A 17,342-nucleotide genomic window follows, 5' to 3' on the forward strand; every position below is an offset into this window, starting at 1 on the left:
GCCATCATGCATATGCAAAGATATTTTTTGAATTGTGTACTATAGTAAATACCTCTGGGAGTTTGACTGAGCTTCAGAGCTGCAAACAAAGAAGGGGAAGCAAAGATGGAGACAGGGAGAATTAAAGAAGATGAAGCACAGGTAGACAGAGACGGATGAAGGGAAAGAGGTGCAGAGGATGACATGACAAGTGGTGAGAGTGATGAAAGGAGAGGGAGACAGCGATGAGATCCACGGTGACAAGACTGACATGAATGAATTGAGAGAGAGGTAAAAACGTCAGAGTGAATGAAAAGTGGGAGAGAGAGAGAGAGAAAGGAGGGGGAAACCTGAGAGAGGGAGGACTGACATCAATGAGTGAATGGGAATCCAGGCAAGAAACAGAAAGAATGGGAGGATGTGGTGTGAAAAAAAAGACAGCAGCAGTGTGGAGAGAGTCTGAAAGCTACGTAAGAGCATGACAGAGAAGGAGAAAAAAAGCGAAGCCATTGTCTGTGTATCAGACCTGTATGCCGGCTGCCTGTTTCCATGGCAACGGACATTTAAAGCTTCACTGATGCGTCACCGTGCAGTGCCAGAGTTGAAGCTCAATCATTATTGGAAAACCTGACCCTCACATTCATGCACACATAAGCACAGATTTCTGAAATATGCAGAGATGCACATGAGCACGCCTGTGGAAACAAACATGTAGCCTCTGTTGAGTTAAACACACTTGGTCACCCACTGCTCACACACACACACACAGCATCACATTTTATGAATACAGCTTGTTTTACACAGACCCAGAACCACATGCAGGAGCATGCGCTCACGTGCTGTACGTCATTTTAAAGAATCCTGAGTTGCGTGGGAGGCTGGTGCCTTCCGAGCAGCTTTCTCAGCCAGTGTCTGAGGACATCTGCATTACAATAATGCTGCTTACATTTCTCTGTGGAGGATTTTTATGGTGTGATGAAAACACACGCACGCACGCACAAACATATCTCATGGGCAAACACTGAGAAGGGCATGCTTCATTTTGATCAGGGTTGCCATTTCCTACACCACCACAACCCAGTGCAACAGGAGCCTGCAAGGATAAGAACAAAGACACAAAAACACATATATGAAGGTATATTTCTTCTTTTGGAATTCATGAATGTTAAACCACATGTACGGTTTGTATTTGTGAGTAACTGTTGGGCTTCAGCACCAAGGACAGCACCACTTTAATCCTCTGTTTCCTGGCAGTTGCTCGACTGAAAATCTCTTTTAGAACATGGGATATTGATGTTAATGTTCCACACAGCTTCATTTAGACGTGCACACAAAATAGAAGAATAGAGCACATGTTCAATTCTTGGATTGGGCAGTACACGATGAGATGAATGCATTTCTACAACATGTCATAATGCCATAGCAGTTCATGTCGGTCTGACAAGTGTGCAGTGGTTGTGAAACATGGGAGCGGCTGAACTCGTTAAACAGCTAGTGTGAAAAAAGGGCTCGGAATGGCCTCTTACTCGGCTTATCTACAGCTGGGGTCACTGACTTCACCACCACAGCTTTGCATTTTGTTCTGTGTGTCAAACAGAGACAAGAGGCTGCTGCCATCCAGAACTTTTAGCTATGCTGCCACTGAATTATCTGATGTTATCTGCAGTATTTTTATTAAAAGCAGACCCTATGAGAAAGTAACCCATACTTACTGTGTGTTAGTGTGACCGTATGCAGTTCAGACTTATGCCAGAATGCTAGTAATAAGATAAGATAAGATCTGACCTAGTCTGATTAATGTCTTGTTTAGGTTTACATGTTTAGGTGCAGTCAGTTTAATGAAAAAGAGTGCATGTGTCCTTTTTTCATCTTTACGGTTTTTATTAAAGACCCTGTTATCTAAGAGAAATGTGCAAGGTGTTATTTGGTATCAGATTTTCACAGATTGAAAGCCAGACTTCATTCTTTGGTTTATACTCAAACAGATAACATTAAGCTACTGGAGGCGGTTTGTAGACAGTTGCAGTGTGGCGTATTATGATTCTGATATAATTTTAAGACAGTTATTTTGCTTTTTCCAATTGCTTGCGGTTTGGTTAGTTTTAGGAACTTAAACTACTTTGTCAGCTTTAAGAAGAGCTCATGATGTAGTTTGAAATAAGTTGTTACCTCTGGTTGATATGAAACAGCATAGTGGTCATACAAGATTACGTTGCTAAAATGTAGTGTTGCAGATTGTTCTGGAATGCGGTGCCAGTAAAAAAAATTTAGTTTATTTATTCTGTGATTTGTGAGTACAGGTGCACGCACACCTGTGCACGCTTGGTTTTGGCGGCAGCGAGGGGTCGCAGCTTTTTCGTAGATAATGAGGTGTTGCTTCTAGGGAAAAGGTTGGGAACCATTCATCTAATTGAAGATCCTTTTTTTATACACATCAAATACACTCAGGCTTACTGCAAATATACACAAACATGTTTATTATGACAGTTTAGAACATTACACTCAGCTCAGTCGTACAGCCAATTGCAGTTACTTAAGGGAGTATTTAGCCTTGATAAGTCCCTCTGCAAGGTCAGCAGAGAAAACACAGTGGCATCATTTACGTCACAGGACAACTAATCTCCTCAGGACTGTTTTCTAGTAAATAACCCTGAACTGCATTCATGGATAAAACAGTGACACACACCACAGTTCATACTGTACTCGCCAGTTTGTGAAAGACCTTGACAAAGACACTGTTCATAACCTGAAACCAGGAAGCAGTTTACATCTAATGATTAGGATCACGTGCAAAAGGTGAATTCAAAAATAACTCAAACTCAACCTTTCACCATGTGTTACCATAGGTGGCTTGTCATGATGTTGGCAAGCTGCTGTCGTTGCTTTGCGAGCTGTCCTTCTTCAGTCTGCAAAGCGATTTAATTTTTGATGAAATTCTGTGGGTTTAAGCCTTCTTCCCTTTGCACTGGTCTTGTCCTTGTAGTTGTGCAAAATGAACTGTGAGCCAGATGGTGTCCTTCCTTTCTGTTTCAACTTTAAAGAGTTTGTATTTACATAGAGTCACACTGCCACCATATGCACTGAGTCCACGCATACACACAAACATACACTCACATTCTTGCCTGGGTACAGCAGAGGATGCCACCGGGGCAAATCCAATTTTAATGCTCCAGATTTATAAACTGTGGCTGCCTTTTGTGCAAATACGTACAGTAACAACCTCCTCCTCACTCATTTCCATGCACACATGCTCACACATCTGAAATACATACACACACACACACACATATATATATATGTATATATATATATATATATAACTGTGTCTCTTTGTCCATCTGCGCTAAACTCCCAGTAGCATCTTGAACCTGATAACCTCTCTACATTATCATACCTGAATATGTATAAGACATAAACAGCAAAGCTGTTAAGGGTCTGACCTCATTGAGAAAAAAAATTACATTAACCCCTTAAACCCTTGGCAACATTTGAAGCATCTACCTTAGTTGAATTAATTGGCCAAACTAAACAACCTTGTTCTCTTTGGTTAAAGGGACAATTCTAAAGTATTGTTTCTTTATCCCTATGATCAGACAACGGTGGGATCTGAAAAACTTAAGGAAAAGTTGTCATCACAAAAGTTGTCTGTGACTTCAATTGCAGGTTTGTCTAGTGCGTTACATAGGCTGGCTGGAGCCTGTCCCAGCTGTCATTGGGCGAGAGGCGGGGTACACCATGGACAGTCCATCACAGGGCCACACAGAGACAAACGAGACAAACAGTCATCCACACTCACACTCACGCCTAGGGCCAATGTTTTTGGTTGGTGGGAGGAAGCCGGAATACCCAGAAAGAACCCACACATACACGGGGACATCCACAGTATGGAGGGAATACTGTTAACATGCAAACTCCACACACAAAGGACCTAGCTGGGATTCAAACCACAAATCATAGACACAAACTTTATAATGTTCTTAGTTTCTGGAAAAAAAGATCTAATAATTAAGTTATGTCGTCCCTCTATGAAAGTTATAGTTTGTTAAAAGCATTGTATTCTCATACATCTGACTATCCAACTGGGTTTTATGTGTTATAAGGCACGTGTTTTTTGCAACATGTTGCCGACACAAAATAGAGGAAAAAAAACTTATGGGGGGAGGGGAAGAGATAAAATCGAAACCCACAAAGAGAGAGGAAAATATGATTCGATATGCAAGAGAGTAAGACGAGACAAAGACATTTCGTCGTCTCTTTGAGAGTGTAGGATTCACTTGACCTTGGCTAAAGGTCAGGTCTTGATGTCCTTCTTCTCCTTGTGCCGTGCCCGTACTTCATCAGCCCTTTTCCTACTTTTAAATCCAGTTCTCTTGACCCATCCACCGTCCTCTGTCTTCAGACAGTTTGCTAAGAAGTTCCTGAAAATGAAATGTGATATAATCTCTAATTCTTTTCTCTGTCTCTTGTTCATATACATTTCTTTTTGGTAAAAAAAAAATCCACACATCGTGTTTTAGAAAGGCTCTAAATGTTGGTGACATTGTCACAAGATTATCACTAAACTTAAGACTTGCTAATGAACCTTTTAATAAACTTTACATGTAGATGATGATTGTAGATGATGATTAAGCATTTCTAACTATGAACCATTTATTTAGAAAATTGCATTGATTACTGTGGCAGAAAGAGTTTACCACCTGTAACCAGCTGTGTGACTCAAGGAGGTTGCTGAGAACACGTTTGCCAGCTATCAGTTTTAATGTTTCCAGCTGACTCACTGACTAAATATGGTAAAAAATAAATATGGTATCTGTATTATATCCTACAATGTGCATAGAAGACAATATTAGCCCCCTTTTACATAGTTACATATATACAATACCACACAGATATTGTTAATTGATTTTTGCATTCCCCAAGTTCCCATTAACAATGTGATTTAGACCTCTGAGCAACAAGATCTAGTCATTTATATTTTGAGAGTTCACTGAAAGAGGTTTTCTTGCATTAATGTTAAAAAACCGCATTGCTTTTCTCTTCCTGTACATTACTGTGAGTACTCTGTGTCATAATTTATCTGGAAAGCTCAGTTTTAGCTCCTGTATATTTCTGCCCCCCCTCATGAAAGAAGCTGTCTGCTCTTTTTGGTCAGCTGGTTGTGTGACTGTTGATCCTTTGTTTAAGGGATGTAGATGAATGTAAGAATGCAAAGCTTGGACATGGACATGGACAGTTCACGACTGATGTTTTCCATAAAAGAGAAAACTCCATTTTGTAATCCACCAGATTGTTTTTTTTACCACGAGAAGCCATATAAAACACTGAGGGAAAGAAGAAAGCCCAAAAAGCTAATTATGTGGTCTTCAGTCCTTTGAAAACACCAAGTTCCCCTTTATCAGATGACATACTCTACCTCCTACCACCCCACCTCCCCCAGCTTGAATACCACATAAAATACACTGGCAGACTCACTAAGAGCTTTTTTTTTCTTTTTTAAAAAACACAACAAAAGCACCAGTATTTGCTTTTTTATACAGTTTTTCAGATGTGTTTAGGGTGTTTATGCAGTATGATGCAAGCTGATTTTTCTATTGTTTTTATGTACATTTCATTGCTAGTATTCAAAGAGCAAGTAGCTTACAGTTCAACGAGCCTTGAATTAATTCTGTGGTGTAACTCAAGCTGCAACCAAAATGTTGCCACACTGTGTTGGAGGTTTTAATACACTATATCCCCCTGTCTTTCCTTCTTATTCTCTTCATTTCCCCCTGGTTTCCTTTGCCCAGGGACATATTGAAAAATGATGAATCAGTAATGTCCTCTTTTGTATCTTGTCTCTCTAGTTCCACCTTGACTGTCAAACACAAAACTTTCCTTTGTCATTCAGCTCCTTCATACCCATCCTCTGCAACATTGCTTCTTCCCCTCCCTCCTCCACCTCTTTCCTAATTTTCTCCTTTCTTCACTGCTCTCATCTTTTCTCTGCGTCATAAAGATTTTTTAATATTTATGAATGCGTCTTCCTGACATTTCACCTTTTTCCCTAATGCCCACGTTTCTCCCTCTTTCTCTCCAGGTGATGCTGGCAGAGCGTAAAGCGACGGAGGAGCTGTACGCTATAAAGATCCTTAAGAAGGACGTTGTGATCCAGGATGATGACGTAGAGTGCACTATGGTGGAGAAGAGAGTGTTAGCGTTGGCTGGAAAGCCTCCGTTCCTAACACAGCTGCACTCCACCTTCCAGACTATGGTGGGTTAGTAAACATCAAGCTGCTGTGTAATATTGCACAAAAAAATTGATTTTATATCCTACAAAGATCAAACTGTCAGCTCTGTTCATGTGTTCTATATACTACCTTTCTCTCAGCATCTTCTGTTTGGGCAAATTGTGTTTTATTTGTACTCTTTAATATTTGTATTTCATAGTTCATGTAAAACAGTTTTGCGTTAGGTTTCCAGTTTAGTTCCAGGCTGAGTTTTGGATCATCTAGATCACGGGAGATTTATTTTGTCTTTGTTGATGATCGGAAAGTAATCCAAGGACATGGTAGTTTTTACCTCATGTCAGTCACATGAAATCTTACAAAAATGACCTGTGTTCAGTCAAATCTAACAATACAAGTTTACATAGAGTTTAGATTAAATACTCAAGAAGAACTCAGAGAATCATCTGCTTATGATCTGCAGTATATCCCTAAGAAAGCCGAAGTCAAATATCACAAAGATTGCATATATGTCAAAATGGCATCTACAGATTTTTGGGAAGCAATAAATAGCATATCTTATATATAGCATATAGCAAGAGATACAGACAGAATGTTTAACTATAAATTTCACTGCAAACAAACTGGTTTTTACAAAGAAAGGATGTGTCGTGAGAATTGTTTCAATAATTTATTTTTGCTTGAGAGCGATAATGTTTCTAATAGGTTCTTATTTCATTTTGGGTGTTATAGATAACAGCAGCTGTGCACCACAGTAGTGCGTAATGGCTGTGAAAGACTTTAATCATGAGACTTTGAAAGGAAACTTAGTATTAAGAGATTGTTCAGATTGTGTGCTTTTAAAGGTTGTGTAAGAAAACAGCCAGCATATCATGCTCCATGCTAACATCTGCGTCTCCCTCCTGATTATTTGCACATAAGGCTGCACACTGTAAAGTGCATGCTTTGCGTTCATTTGTTGCAGATAAAGTAGGAGTTGTAGGTCCTCTGCCCGTAGCCCCGATGTTGTCTTTGTGTGAGCTGATGCTTGTTTTTGCCTCTCTAGGAGTTGAAGCTGTTGCTTTTTTTTTCCAGCAGTTTTTGTTCTGATTGTGATGAAAGAAATTAGATCACAAATTTCATTTTCTCTATTGCTCTAAGTGCTTCTGTCATATGATATAAACTTGTGCTTTTTTTGCCCCGTTGCTTTCATTATGGTGCCTATTTGTTTGTGATGCAAATTGTGTTTTTATATGCAAATGAATGATTAGGGGAATTTCTGTATCCATGCATTGCTAAAAATAGTTTATCCTTGCATTTGAAATTTCATGATGACTGAGATTTATAAAAGAAAACCAGATGTACACACAGCTTTAAAAATCTGCCGAAAATATTGTGTATGGGCATATTTTTTCCTTTGTGCACACACACAGTTTTAGTCATGAATCTACACACAGTTCTCTGCGTTGCGCAGCTGCTGGGCTCTTTTTTGAGATTTTGTCCATATCTCTGACTAAAACAAACATGTCAACAGACGTTGGACTTTATGAGCATATTTCCAGCCTGTATAAGCTTCTGTTTAATTTGAAAATGTGTGGGCTGGTAACCCCTATGGCTACACACAAAATGTAATTAGAATTTAAAAACAAGAAGCTGAATGCTTTAGGTCTCTGCATTGTTGGGGTGGATGTAACAAAAGTGAGTGTGGCGTCCTGCTGAAGGGCACAGGGTGAGAGCTGTGGTCCTTACAGCAGCTACCTCACTTCCTGTCACCAGCTCACAGCCTGAATTCATATTTGATTCATGCTTAACTTGTGATTTATAATCCGTATTACACTAACGATGAGTCAACAGAGGAATAAATATAGCTCACTGGTTTCATGCCTAGCCCTCAGTGCATGTAATTTAATTTCACATGCAATAAACACACTCATCCGTGTGGTTCTTTTTTTCCTTGATTTGTGATGTGTTTTCAGTCAGTTTGAAGTTGTGGTTAAAGACCATGCAAATAAAGCTGACCTGAACTACGCACACACAAACGGAAAAGCGTGTTAATCCTGCTAAGCACTAATTCTCTGACCAGAGGAGGGCTTTTGTCCATGGAATTTAGCATGCCGTTATTAATCACAGGCAATTATAACAGTCATGCATTCACATGTGCATACTGCACATTATTTGTAGTGCACACAAGTAAATAAGTTTAATTACACACTTAAACACATACAGGGTGCACATATTGCACTCAAACCACTGCTCATAAGACTTATCAGGCAGTGCAGACACTAACACACAGAGCTACGCCATCTTTTCTCCAGAATACACACACACACACATGGCCATATACCAAATTCCTCCACATTTTCTCACAAAATGTACCTTTATTGGCAATTTCTGTAGATAATGAAAGACAATAGGCTCTTAAATTGATGTCACAGTTCCCTCAATTGAAGATTGATTGGATGCACAACCCAGTCATCTCTTTCTTTCAGTCCCCTTCCCATCCTTTCTTTCTTTTATCCATCCATTGTCACTTTTTGTGTTATTTTTTTCTGCATCTTTCGCTTAGTTTTGTCTCATATTAAACCAGCTACCTCCGGTTAACCTTTCCCTCTACAGTAATTTACAATCTTTTTCTCACCATCACCCACTTTCTCTGTGGCCACTGTATACTTGGCCACTGTATCTGACCTGTCTGCCCCTCTCTCTCTCCTCAGGACCGCTTGTATTTTGTCATGGAGTACATAAATGGCGGAGATCTCATGTATCAGATACAGCAGGTTGGCAAGTTCAAAGAGCCCCATGCTGTGTGAGTACACACACACACACACACAAACACACGTTTCTTACGCCATCTCAGTAAAATCAGTTTAGCTATGCTTTTTTTTTTTGCTCAGAGAGCAAGTCAACACTATTCGTTTGATTAGTCCCATAAGCTGCGCAGGTGAGAACCAGTTCTGTGTGTTTGATACAGGTGCACAGAACGGTATCCATGGGGAGGGAATTCTCTTCCAAGGCAAACTTGTCTCCTCCTCACATGTGCACAGAATGGGGTCCATGGGCAGAAATGCATGCTCATAAGGCATACTTACACAAATGTGGCCCATAAGCACAAGCCTGTGGTGAGCACATGATTGACACAGCCTATAGTAGTGAGGATCAGTCTGGTTTAGTTAAATGTTAAATTAAAGATTAAATTAAAACTTTTGAGGCAGGGGCAGTGTCTGGTATGTCGTCTCATTTGATTTTTCCTTTTTATTCTTAAATGTTAAGAAAACATAAAGAAATTCTCAATAAAAGTCCTCTTCACTCTTTTTGTTTGGTTTGCTGTTCAAACAAGCGTGATGTCACTGACATTGTGTCTAATTCTGGTACTTGAATAGAATTGTAAGAAACGATTAACCCTGAAGGGAAATTCAGATTTTTGCATTGTAAATGAAAAAATATATATATTATTTACCAAATGTGCCTTCCGCCTGAAAGTAGCAGAGGTAGGCTAAAGCATCCCCTCCCCCATTTATCCTGAGACCAGCATAAAATAGGTATAGAAAGTTCAAATATTTAGAGAGGCAGTTTCACCCTAAGGGAGTCCCTCTCTTGTCATGGACAGTCACTGTGAAAGATTATTGTGGTGGGCAGGAATGACCTTTTTGCGGTGGAGCTGAAGAAGCCTCTGGCTGAAGATACTCATGACAAGAGAGGTTTAATCACTATATTGTATAGAGAGTGTTTTGTTACTGACTACTGTTATAACCACTGGCCAAAATATTACTGCGACTTCAGTTGCCACTACTTAAACTGAATAAAGCAACTTGTGTTAAAGGTTATCCAGGTTCAACTAGAGTACCACCAGAACACCTTTTATTTCAGCTAAGTTTTGGTTGAGTTAAGTTATGGCTGTATGGACGTCACCCTCCTTCTCCACCTTCTAATTCTCAAAAGTCAAGCCGAAGAGTGACCCCTGAGCAGTTGAAAGGTGTTGTTTTGTCCCTATTCGTGTTTCTCCTTTGAAAATAATCCAGCTGTTCCTCAGAGTATTTTAGTATGTGGAACAGGTAGTGTGTGATTAGGGTAGCTTGTGAGATCACTGGTGTCAAGCAGAACCAGATGAGTGACATACAGTGCCTTGATGGAGTATTCACCTCTTATTGTATTATTTTTTTCTATATTGTTGCCTTACAGCATGGAATTTAAATGGATTTTTGTGAGATCTATATCACAGTCTCAGTGGGATTGGGGTCTGGGCTTTGACTTGGTCATGCCAAGCGTTGTAATTGTTTTCTCTTAAGCCCCATGAGTGTTCCTTAAGCAGCATGCTTATGGTTTCTAGTCTCAATACTGAAACTGTTTTTCCTTAAGATTTTCCCTGTTTTTAGCATCATCAATCATTCTATCAATTCCTACCCATTTCTCAGGCCCTACTGGTGAGAAATAGCCCCACAGCATGATGCTGCCAGCACCATGCTTCACTGTGGGGATGGTGTTTTTGAGAATGTGTTGGGTTTGCACCACACAAAATGTCTTCTTTAATGGTCAAAAAGTTCAATTTTTGTTTCATGTAACCAGTATACCTTCACATGTTTGGGAAAGCTTTGAGTGTTCTCCTGGCTCCAGTATGCATTCTGTTTCTTTTTTTTTGTCTGGTAACTCAGCCATAAAGCCATGTTTTGAGGAGTGCACAGCTTAAAATCGTCCTGTGGACAGAAATCCAACCTCTTCTGAGACGTTTTCCAGCTCCTTTGGGTTTACCTTTGGCCTCTTCGTTGTGTCAGTGATTAATCCCCTCCTTCCCTCGTCAGTCACGTTCAGTGGCCTGCCTTGTTGTTTTGACTGTCTGCATTCTTTAACATTTATAATAGGATGAATTTAATGGTGTTTCAAGGGATATTCCGAGTTTTTGATATTTGTTTTTTTTAACAGCCAACTCTAATCTGTCTTTTTCCAGAACATTTACCATCTTGAACTTGTGCAGACTTTGGTTCTTTTCACAACTGATGTATTTGACAGTAGTCATACTTCTTCTCCACAAATGATGATGTTGCCTTGGACCTTATGTCTATGTGTCCCTCCCTGTATTCTGTGCATTGAACAGACCCTTTTAGTTTCCAGTGTCCCTCTGCACTGATTTCTGATCACCGAATAAATCAATCTATTAGCCACCAAACAGACATATTCATATTCGACCCTTATCTGCACGCCTTCAGAACGGCCCTTGACATCTTTTACGTGCACTTTACAAACATTGATTGTGCCCGCCCATGCAAACGTGGCTGATTGTGTGGTCAGTGTGTCGAGACTCCTCCTGTTGATCTTATCAGCCGCTCTCTGGCCTTGAGCAGACAGCACTGACCTTTATGCTGACGCGCATACACACACAAATTATCTCCCTGCTTTCCCACTGTCCTTTCTCGCAGCCTTGCTCTAATTTGTGTTGTTCTTTCTCTTGTGTGTGTGTGTGTATGTGTGTGTGTTTTTTTTTTTGTAGGTTCTATTCTGCTGAGATAGCCATTGGTCTTTTTTTCCTACATCTAAAGGGCATCATCTACAGGTAACATTTGTACAGAACATACTGAATACAGAACATTAACAACAAACAGAGCACAGATAAGATCAGATGTGGTGGCAGAAACTGAAGGTGCAATATCTATACATTAGGTTTAAGTCACCTCTATTAAGGGAGGAAAGGGGGGGGCAAGTTTTTCAATTTCATGCAACAATACATTTGTGTTATCCACTGCTTCCTATAAAAAGAAAAAAAACAACATATAAACCTTTCAGCCACAAGAAGGAACCCACATGTCTAGTGTAGGTCCCTATCATGCCACAGAACAACTCGGGACATCTTCGGATGGCCACAGCTGAGCTTCACTGGGATGTTAGCAGAGGTTGCAGAGTACGGATTGTAATTTGTTCTGGTGGATCTCTTCAATACTTGAATAGATCAGGATCTGGGGAGTTTGGAGAGTGAGTAAATGGCAGTATAAAAATATCATCTGCATTATTCATGTCTCTTCTCGGTGTGTCTAATATAGTAGTTAGCTGGCGTGTATAAAAGTCTAATATTTTTATGACTTTTTATGGCCCCACCAGCTTTCCAAAACTGTATTACTCTCAACAGATCTATCTTGATTTGATACTGAAGTGAAATTTCAAAGGAATTATTTCAGTACACTTGAGGTCATCTGTGAGATTAATTTCTCACTCAGATCATTAAAAGGTTGTAGCATTTTATATCCCAAAGAACAAAAAAGCTAATTTCACCAAAATATTAGGAGATAATATTAAGGTAATAAATAACAAAATAATGAAAACATATGACTCAAAATGATTTCTACACAAAGCCAATGAAAGACCAGCTAAGTAGCTAGCTAACTTTAGAGAAACGTAAATGAGGAGTAGAAATGGACTGAGGTATGATTATAGAGGTTGATCCTTCAGTTTGAGCAGAGGAAACTTTCCTGAAGTTAAGATTCAGGGTCTCTGTTTCAAAAGAAAGTTGTCAGAGCAAACGGGAATACAGTATGTTATCGAAAGGTGCCTTCACATTTTGAACCCTTTTTGCAAATTGGATTCAAACGTGTGTTAACTAGATAAGTGTAACTGCCGTACCACCTTCAAACTCCCACTTAGACAAAACCACAGAGGTTTATTTAAAAAAAAATTAAAAAAATTAAAAAAAAACTTTTCTCATTTATAACATTTTTGTTCATGCTCATGTAGGGACCTGAAGCTGGACAATGTAATGCTGGACTGTGAGGGTCACATTAAGATAGCAGACTTTGGCATGTGTAAAGAAAATATGAATGATGGAATCACCACCAAGACCTTCTGTGGCACGCCAGATTACATCGCTCCTGAGGTATGGACTGAGTGTGTGTGTGTGTGTGTGTGTGTGTGTGTGTGTGTGTGTGTGGGAGAGTGGTTGGGTTAGTGAAGTTTGGTGCTTATTCCTTACACGGTTCATCATTCAGGAACACTAACACAACTTTAGGATAAACAAAAGTTCACCGGTGTGGTGTCAGTCCTTGTCAGAGTTTCAGCATGAAGCACTACTCCCTTTAGGGTAGTCATTAGTGGCAGAGGCATCATAGCTTCATAAAACTGTTTTTGTGTCTTGAAGCTTAATGAACGGTGGCTTTTGAGATGACTTTATTTTTTTGTTGAGGCATTTTTGGCTTCTTTTACAAGGATACCTTTTGAATATTAGTTTTCCTTGTGATGACTGCAACTTTCCTTACCAAAGAATCTTGTATTTCAGATTATAGCCTACCAACCTTATGGAAAATCTGTGGACTGGTGGGCCTTTGGAGTATTGCTCTATGAGATGTTGGCTGGACAGGTGGGTCTGTGAGTACATGCCTGTGACCGTGCATGTGGGTTTTATTAAATTTGATCATTAAAAGAGATAATAGAAGTTGCATGAATGTCTGTGTCAAGGTTCAGGCAAACCTTTGAATTTACAACTGCATTTGAATGAAACAATGCGACTCCTGATTTTTATACTGCCTGTAAAATATGAGTCTGTGTAGTGAAAGATTGGCTATTAAATCCCATAACGAGTTTTTCTCTCTTGGCAAAAAGACTTGTTAAGAATAAACGTGACATTTATAAACTATGTGTATCTCATTTGGAGAGGATATTGTGGATTTGCCCGCATTAAGGGGGACATATTATGCAAAGTCCATTTTTTTTTCATTGATTTGAATTATTTTTCTGTCTGTGTGTCTGGAGGCAAAAACAATATGAAAAAAAAAAAGCATACCGCTTCTGCCAAACACTTTATATTGTTTGCTGCAAGAGAAAACACAACAGTCATCATGCATTCTTCGCATCTAACAAACTGAGGACACAGTGAATTACTCAGTTTGGGCTCAACTGCCCGTTCTGTTTGGTTTCTTTTAATTGTACTACAACTGAATTTCAATAATATCTTTGAATATGATGAGTTGAATGGATGAGTTTAAGTTCCATCAGGGAACAACCAGCCTATGGTATTGCATTGGACATATCACACTCAGCAGTGCACAGTGAAACACAGCAGTGGTTCCATTTCGAACAAATCAACACTAGTGTTCACTGACACAGTAAATTTACCAAACCACAATGTGTCTTTGATTTACTGTGAGACAACACTGTCACTTTATAAAAACCAGGAATTCATTTTCAACTCTTCGAGCACAAACACAGCCAACAACATTCTTTCACACCTAAAACTTCAGACGCTTAACAGTTGATTATCAGTAATATAACTCATATTCACTTCCCAACAAGGCCTCCTTCTTACTGGCTGGCTTTATCGTAGGCCTTGTATTGAACATATTTGCATTGAATGATCTTTAATTTCAATAAAAATTTCAGCAGATTACAGACTTAAACTCCATGTTTGTTTTGTCTCTTTTTGGAGGAAGAAGATGATGCTGTGGAAAAATATTCCTCTGCTCATGCTACAAAAATGTGTCCAAGAGTTTGACTGTTACAGGCTGGTGTGAATTGAAGACCACAGCTAACATTATTATTTTGCAGAAACCAAACCATTGTCTTTTCTTTTTTTTCCTCCTACACACTCACGTATTCACATCTAGCTGCTGTGTGGGCTCCTCCCTGTCTCTCAGATGCAGTCTTTTCCCTGAAAGGGATTTGGTCAGCAGCTCCTCAGCTCAATATGAAGACACAGACTGAAGCATCTCCATTTCGCAGGAACACCAATCTGGAGCAAACTTTTCAAATGTTTTAGCAAAAAAATGGTCTTTGGGAAATCTTTTCAGCTCTAAAAACAAAAAGGGATCATGAGTCAGAAATGATTCACTGTAGGTGTTTCTGTTGCCCTCGTTTGCATTATTTTGACAGGTTTTTTTTTGTTTGTTTTAAAAAGGCAAAAATTACCTCAATTCGTAGAATCAAACCATAGCAACATTTCATCAGATTAGAGATTTTCTTGAATTTTGCATTTCTTTTCTAATGTGCAGATTCAAAATGTGCATTTAAAAATACCACTGCCCCTGAAATAGCCCACTGAAAACAGGGCTAAAATCAGGTGTTGTGTAGTTATGGTCACTTGAGCTAAAACTTGAGGTTACTAAAACAAAAGGTTTGCATTACCTTGATAAAAGCAAGCATAATATGATCCCTTTAAAGACCTGCAGTATTTGATTTTTATCCACTTAGACAAAAAGAAATTGAATGACTCACTATAAATGCCCTCTGTTTGTCCTGTGCTGCCCCTGCTTCTCACCTCTCTGTGTTCCTCTGCAGCCCCCATTTGATGGTGAGGATGAGGATGAGTTGTTTCAGTCCATCATGGAGCATCACGTCTCCTATCCCAAGTCGATGTCAAAAGAGGCTGTCGCTATCTGTAAAGGAGTGAGTGCATATACACACACACACACACACACACTAATGCTGCACATCTCTCAAGTGCTGTATCGGAAAAGAAAGGGGGAAATAGAAGACATCAAAATTTCCTTCATAATTAAAACCATTGTAAGGAAACGTGGGTTTGGAGGGAAACAGCATTGCTCATTCTTGCTGTCTGTCCTGCTTCCATTTCACTCTGTCTCCTCTATCTCTCATCATGCACACACACACATGCACACACTGCATTGGTCAAATAGCTTAAGCTGGGCAGCGTGCTCAGTTGGCTGTGCAAACTCTTCAGAATAGACCGGCCAGAACCAAATGATGCTCTGACATTTCCCAACTGGATTGAATTTGTGTGTTAGTGTATGTGTGTGTGAGCTGATCACTGCAACAAATGGAGCCAGGGCTCTCTATCAAACCTCTGTCTCATCTCCAAACAGCTTCACTGACCATGAAAAACTACACACACACAGATGCAATGCTTAGATACACATTCAGTCCTTTTACACAGAGTGGGTCATCTCTTCAGAGGGATTTTGTTGACATTCAGGATCTGACAAAGCTGCCAACTGCAAAATGCATCTACTTTGGAAAATAACATTGTGAATATTAAAGAATGTCTGCAGCATTGCTTATTGGAAAAGAGAAACGCACCCATTTGTATACGTGTCTTTTTAAAGGCCTGTGGTTTTACACAATCTGCGGCAACCTCAGAGCACTCACAAATACAAGCTTTAACATCAACATACAGAGGATTAAGATGTACATATTTATTCCTCCTTGACTTTAGTCATATTCCCTCCTACTAAATTTAAAGGCAAAGGCATTCGTAGGCAAATTAATGACAAATAATGTTCACTGAGACGCACACACACACACAGACGCTGTATGTTATGTATTAGTGATGATTACTGGCTTGAAGTGCTACATCAGTAAATCTTCAGTGGAGCATAAAGCTTGTCTCTGTCCACCCCCAGAGTTCCCACTGCGCCCTGCCAGCATTGCCTGGGTTAACTGTGTGTATGTGTATGTGTGTGAGTGCAAGTGCAGTACTTGAGTACTAGATGAACCCTTTTTATTAGCCACAAAATATTTTCATTTTGAAACAATCTGTAGGTCATGCTAATATTTTAGCATTTGAAATGAAATCATTGAATTTTGTGAACATGCTGGACAGGTTTTTGCTTTACTGATCCCAGCATTTACTGTAAGTTAAAACTAAGTGCTTTTTATGTAAAACGACTGACTGGGCCTGCTTGTTGTTTGCTTATTTCCGCACAGAGCCTTGTCGTCAAAAAGCATTTACATAACGCCAATCCTTCCGCCGACTCTCATATACCCATAGATGCGTCAAATTTGACATACGCGTATTACTCGGCATGAAAATATTCGATAACAGAAGCTGTTTAGTCAAATTAAAAAGCAAAGTTACTATTTGAAGCTTGCTACAAGGTAGCATTCTATTTTGATCTGCTTTTAGCTGCTATGAATAAAAGTTCTGCTCTCTTTTTCATCTTACTCGCAATGAGAGCTGAACGTCGGACACAAACTAAAAACAATTCTGGTCAAACTGGAAATTTGAAAAAACTCTACGTTTGGGGGTGTTTTTTTTCGCAATAATTTAAAAGTAACATAACAAACTTAAAATTCTTTATTGAAAGTATTTGCACAGGAGATTTTTTTCAGCACTCTGAGTTATCAGATAGATGACAAAAGTAGCCCCTCAACATCTCGCCACTGTAGCAAAGTATTTTCCCGTTGGTGTTGTGACTGTTGATCCATTCTGTGGGGGTTCCCAGTATACTA

At 39.4% G+C, this 17,342-nt stretch overlaps 1 protein-coding gene across 2 annotated transcripts in view; it reads left to right on the forward strand.

The window, feature by feature from the left end:
• The window catches only part of prkcbb (protein kinase C, beta b), a 91,728-nt gene that overhangs the window by 48,119 nt on the left and 26,267 nt on the right, over window positions 1-17,342 (forward strand). For both annotated transcript variants that reach the window (XM_072368146.1, XM_072368145.1), the window contains exons 10-15: window positions 6,056-6,229; window positions 8,897-8,988; window positions 11,665-11,727; window positions 12,900-13,038; window positions 13,438-13,518; window positions 15,432-15,539. In XM_072368146.1, coding sequence (XP_072224247.1) covers window positions 6,056-6,229; window positions 8,897-8,988; window positions 11,665-11,727; window positions 12,900-13,038; window positions 13,438-13,518; window positions 15,432-15,539 — 657 coding nt within the window. The remainder of the gene's footprint in view (window positions 1-6,055; window positions 6,230-8,896; window positions 8,989-11,664; window positions 11,728-12,899; window positions 13,039-13,437; window positions 13,519-15,431; window positions 15,540-17,342) is intronic.

The sequence above is a fragment of the Leuresthes tenuis genome, unplaced genomic scaffold, assembly GCF_036924035.1.
Source record: "Leuresthes tenuis unplaced genomic scaffold, fLeuTen1.0.hap1 SCAF_17, whole genome shotgun sequence".
NCBI lineage: Eukaryota > Metazoa > Chordata > Actinopteri > Atheriniformes > Atherinopsidae > Leuresthes > Leuresthes tenuis.